At 31.5% G+C, this 3,237-nt stretch overlaps 1 protein-coding gene across 1 annotated transcript; it reads left to right on the forward strand.

Annotated features, from left to right (window-relative positions):
* Window positions 1-725: 725 nt before the first annotated feature.
* On the forward strand, window positions 726-3,237 carry LOC106753124 (putative phosphatidylglycerol/phosphatidylinositol transfer protein DDB_G0282179). Its single transcript, XM_014634919.2, has 4 exons — window positions 726-919; window positions 1,204-1,302; window positions 1,695-1,855; window positions 2,973-3,237. The coding sequence occupies exons 1-4, from the start codon at window positions 820-822 to the stop codon at window positions 3,078-3,080; spliced, it is 468 nt and encodes a 155-aa protein (XP_014490405.1). The 5' UTR covers window positions 726-819; the 3' UTR covers window positions 3,081-3,237.

The following is a 3,237-nucleotide window of genomic DNA, read 5'->3' on the forward strand; positions in this document are numbered from 1 at the left end:
TTACATTAAGTACCTAATAATTATTTGTTTATTAAGGTTTTGCTATTACTTTGTTTCCTTATATTGAAAATACATGTTTGTTAAGGATTCGTCTAGTCACACATATAATATTCTAAAAAAAATGTATATAGATTAACTATGTGATGTTTGATATGGGCAAACTTCACCTAAATTGTGATAATGTATGAATGAACTCATGAACCAATATTTTTATTAGAATTAAATACATGTTTATGGTATATTATAATTTACTTTTAATTGTAAAATAGTGTAAATAATCATTGTTGTACTTGACGATATGAATAATAGAAGATAAGAAAATAAAGAGCATTTTAGGTCACTTTTTAAAATTCATTGTATACATATATATAGTCACATATAATTAAAGATACATATAAAGGGTTTAGAGTAAGAGTGAAATATGTTTAATATACTTTAAGTGTAAAAAGTAAGTTAGATCAAACACATACAATCTAGATTAATTATTTACCGCACATGTGAAGAATAAGCACATGAAAATAATTGAAAACTTTCTTTTATTTTGGTTCGACCCATACATGAAAACTTTCTTTTATTTTGGTTCGACCCATATATGAAAAATAAAATATTTTTTTGTTGGAAAATAAAAAATTAACTTTCTTAAAATGTAAAATAAAATATTATAATGCATTCCACATATTTCCACTTCTATCAATTAACTAATATTATTTTCACCATGTGTATCCGTTCTCCCCTTCCAATTTCTATCCAACCAAACAGGTCGTATGAGAAAGACATGCTTCCTGGTACATTGTTCCAAATCTTTCAAAAACATTTTCCATGGAGTTTCAGCTTCACCCAAAGCTCAACCATCTTTTATGCTTATTCATCATTACCCTTTCATTTGCCCACGCTCAAGCTACTACCTTTGGATACTGCGGTACTTCCTCTCTCTCCCTTTTATACTATTTCAAATTGTAACCCTCAATTCCGATTTTTTTTGCTCATCACATTGATCCCCCATATTCAAATTTTAGACTTTATTTTTGGGGATTAAATTGTAATCGGACCCAGTTTGTTGATAACTTCTGTTCTGTCCTCGATTCCACGCACAGGTTATGCATACTGAATTTACAGCTAATTGCGCCCAGTTACTCATGATATGGTCTCGTTGAACTTTAGTGACTTTCTTTTGTGTTTAATTTTCCATTGAAATTTATGCAGCTGATGTGAACTATGCCGTGGAGGTGTCTGGAGTTGAAATCACACCAGACCCTGTTGTGCGTGCTAGGCCTGTAACCTTCAAAATTTCTGCTGCTACTGGTAATCCCTATCTTCATCTGTTTCTTTATTTCATTATGTTTTCCTTTAAATTCGATTTTTCTTTCAAGCAGGGACCATGTCAGTAGCCTTATTTCTTTCTTCTGTAGCATTTTAATATGTTCCTTAATTATTTGAGTAAACCATCAATGCAGTCTCTCAAGGATTTCTGCAAAAGACAAAAGGTTTCTCAAGGATTAGCCTATATAATCCTTAAAACAATGAAGTTATATGTATTTAATATCCATTAGTTTAATCCCTAAGTTGATATACTTTACTAAACTAATTTGAAAAAAGTGTTGATACTTAGGAGACTATTTTGTATTATTGCTATGAAGTTGATGGTTTATTATTGTAATAACTTAGTTCATTGTGAATATATTTGCTGAATGCAGGTGAAGCTATTTGTGGAGGAAAGTGGGAAATTACAGTTTCATACTTCGGATTCGTTGTCCATAAAGAAATCCATGATTTTTGTGAGCAAGTATCTTGTCCTGTTGCTACTGGCAGTTTTGTGGTTGCTCACACCCAAAAGTTGCCTGCATATGCCCCACCGGTTAGTTTCAATTTTCCAAACATAAGCTTTTAGCTATAAAACCTATAAAAAAACCTTACCCTATCGTGAATGAAGTCTCCATTGACATCTTTGAAGAGGTCCTTAACATATAACTTAGTAATCACAGAGTAAGACAAGGATTAATGTTCTGTTGAACAATAGAGATAATATTATGGATTGTTTAGCAGCAATGCATGTTCTTGTTCTCTCCTATCTTCCACACACAATTTGCACTCTTTAGTGCTAAGTGTTTGATGTGCCCTTGCATGCAGGTTGAAAAATTTAACATGTATTATATTTCAATTATCTGATTAAAGATATTTGATGATCTATTATTGTGTACTTCTGTTCTATCCAATAAGCTTGTGAGTCTTTTATAATTTATGGAATTTCAACAGTCATTTAAACTCTAACAGGTAAAATCAATTCAATAAAATAGACACTTGTTGGAGTTGGTTCTTTGTGTGTGCAAGTTCTGTTTAAAGACTGTGAGAAATTCGAGTATAAAGTTAGGAGTCATACATTAAGTAGAAATGGTCGAGATAAATAATATATACAGAGAAAAGTATACGGTTGAGAAGTGAAATGTAAGTCTACGTTTCACATTGGATAGAAATGAAAAGGTAGTATAATATATAAATGAGAAGACACATTAATACATTGTCTTAAGATGTTGAGTAGAAAGTGATGTCAATTCCTTATATGATTAGGTTCAGATTTCATATTGACGTTATTGGGAAGGAACTCATTCTTGAGAGGAACTGTTCATATCTATCTACTCTTTCTTTGTGTCTATGGTATCTTAGTCAAGTTTGCATTATATACAACCAAGGACTTGGTTTTGGTAGCTCATTGATTGGGTCCAAGTTGCTTGACAATATTCGTAGCTACCCTATTTATCAGTTGGCTTGTTATTGTCTTCTTGATGTTGGACTTGGCTTTTCATCAATTTTATTACCTAGTTTTGTTGATGTGAATTTTCACGCACTCATGTTTTTGTTTCAAGGATGCTTTTTCTATTATAACAGTTTATGGGGATGTAAAGCTTTTCTACTTTCTTGAAATTGGAACATTATAACGATACGTGAGATCAATTCCTTGTCTGTTATGTTCGCAGGGCACCTACACTGTGGAGATGACACTGAAAAACGAAAAGAACAAGCCATTAACTTGCATCACATTTAATTTAAAGATCGGTTTGGGATCTTTTCTCTCTAATATCTGAAGTGGCTGGCTACGGAGCTACTTTTGACAACTATCTAAATGATCTGTGGATAATAAATTTATATGATATTTGAGTTATATTTGAAAATGCCATGTTTGGTACATATATTGTAAAAAATATGGAAAAAAGCAATGCACAAGAAATATAATTGTTGTTA

The sequence above is a fragment of the Vigna radiata genome, unplaced genomic scaffold (assembly GCF_000741045.1).
Source record: "Vigna radiata var. radiata cultivar VC1973A unplaced genomic scaffold, Vradiata_ver6 scaffold_234, whole genome shotgun sequence".
Lineage (NCBI taxonomy): Eukaryota > Viridiplantae > Streptophyta > Magnoliopsida > Fabales > Fabaceae > Vigna > Vigna radiata.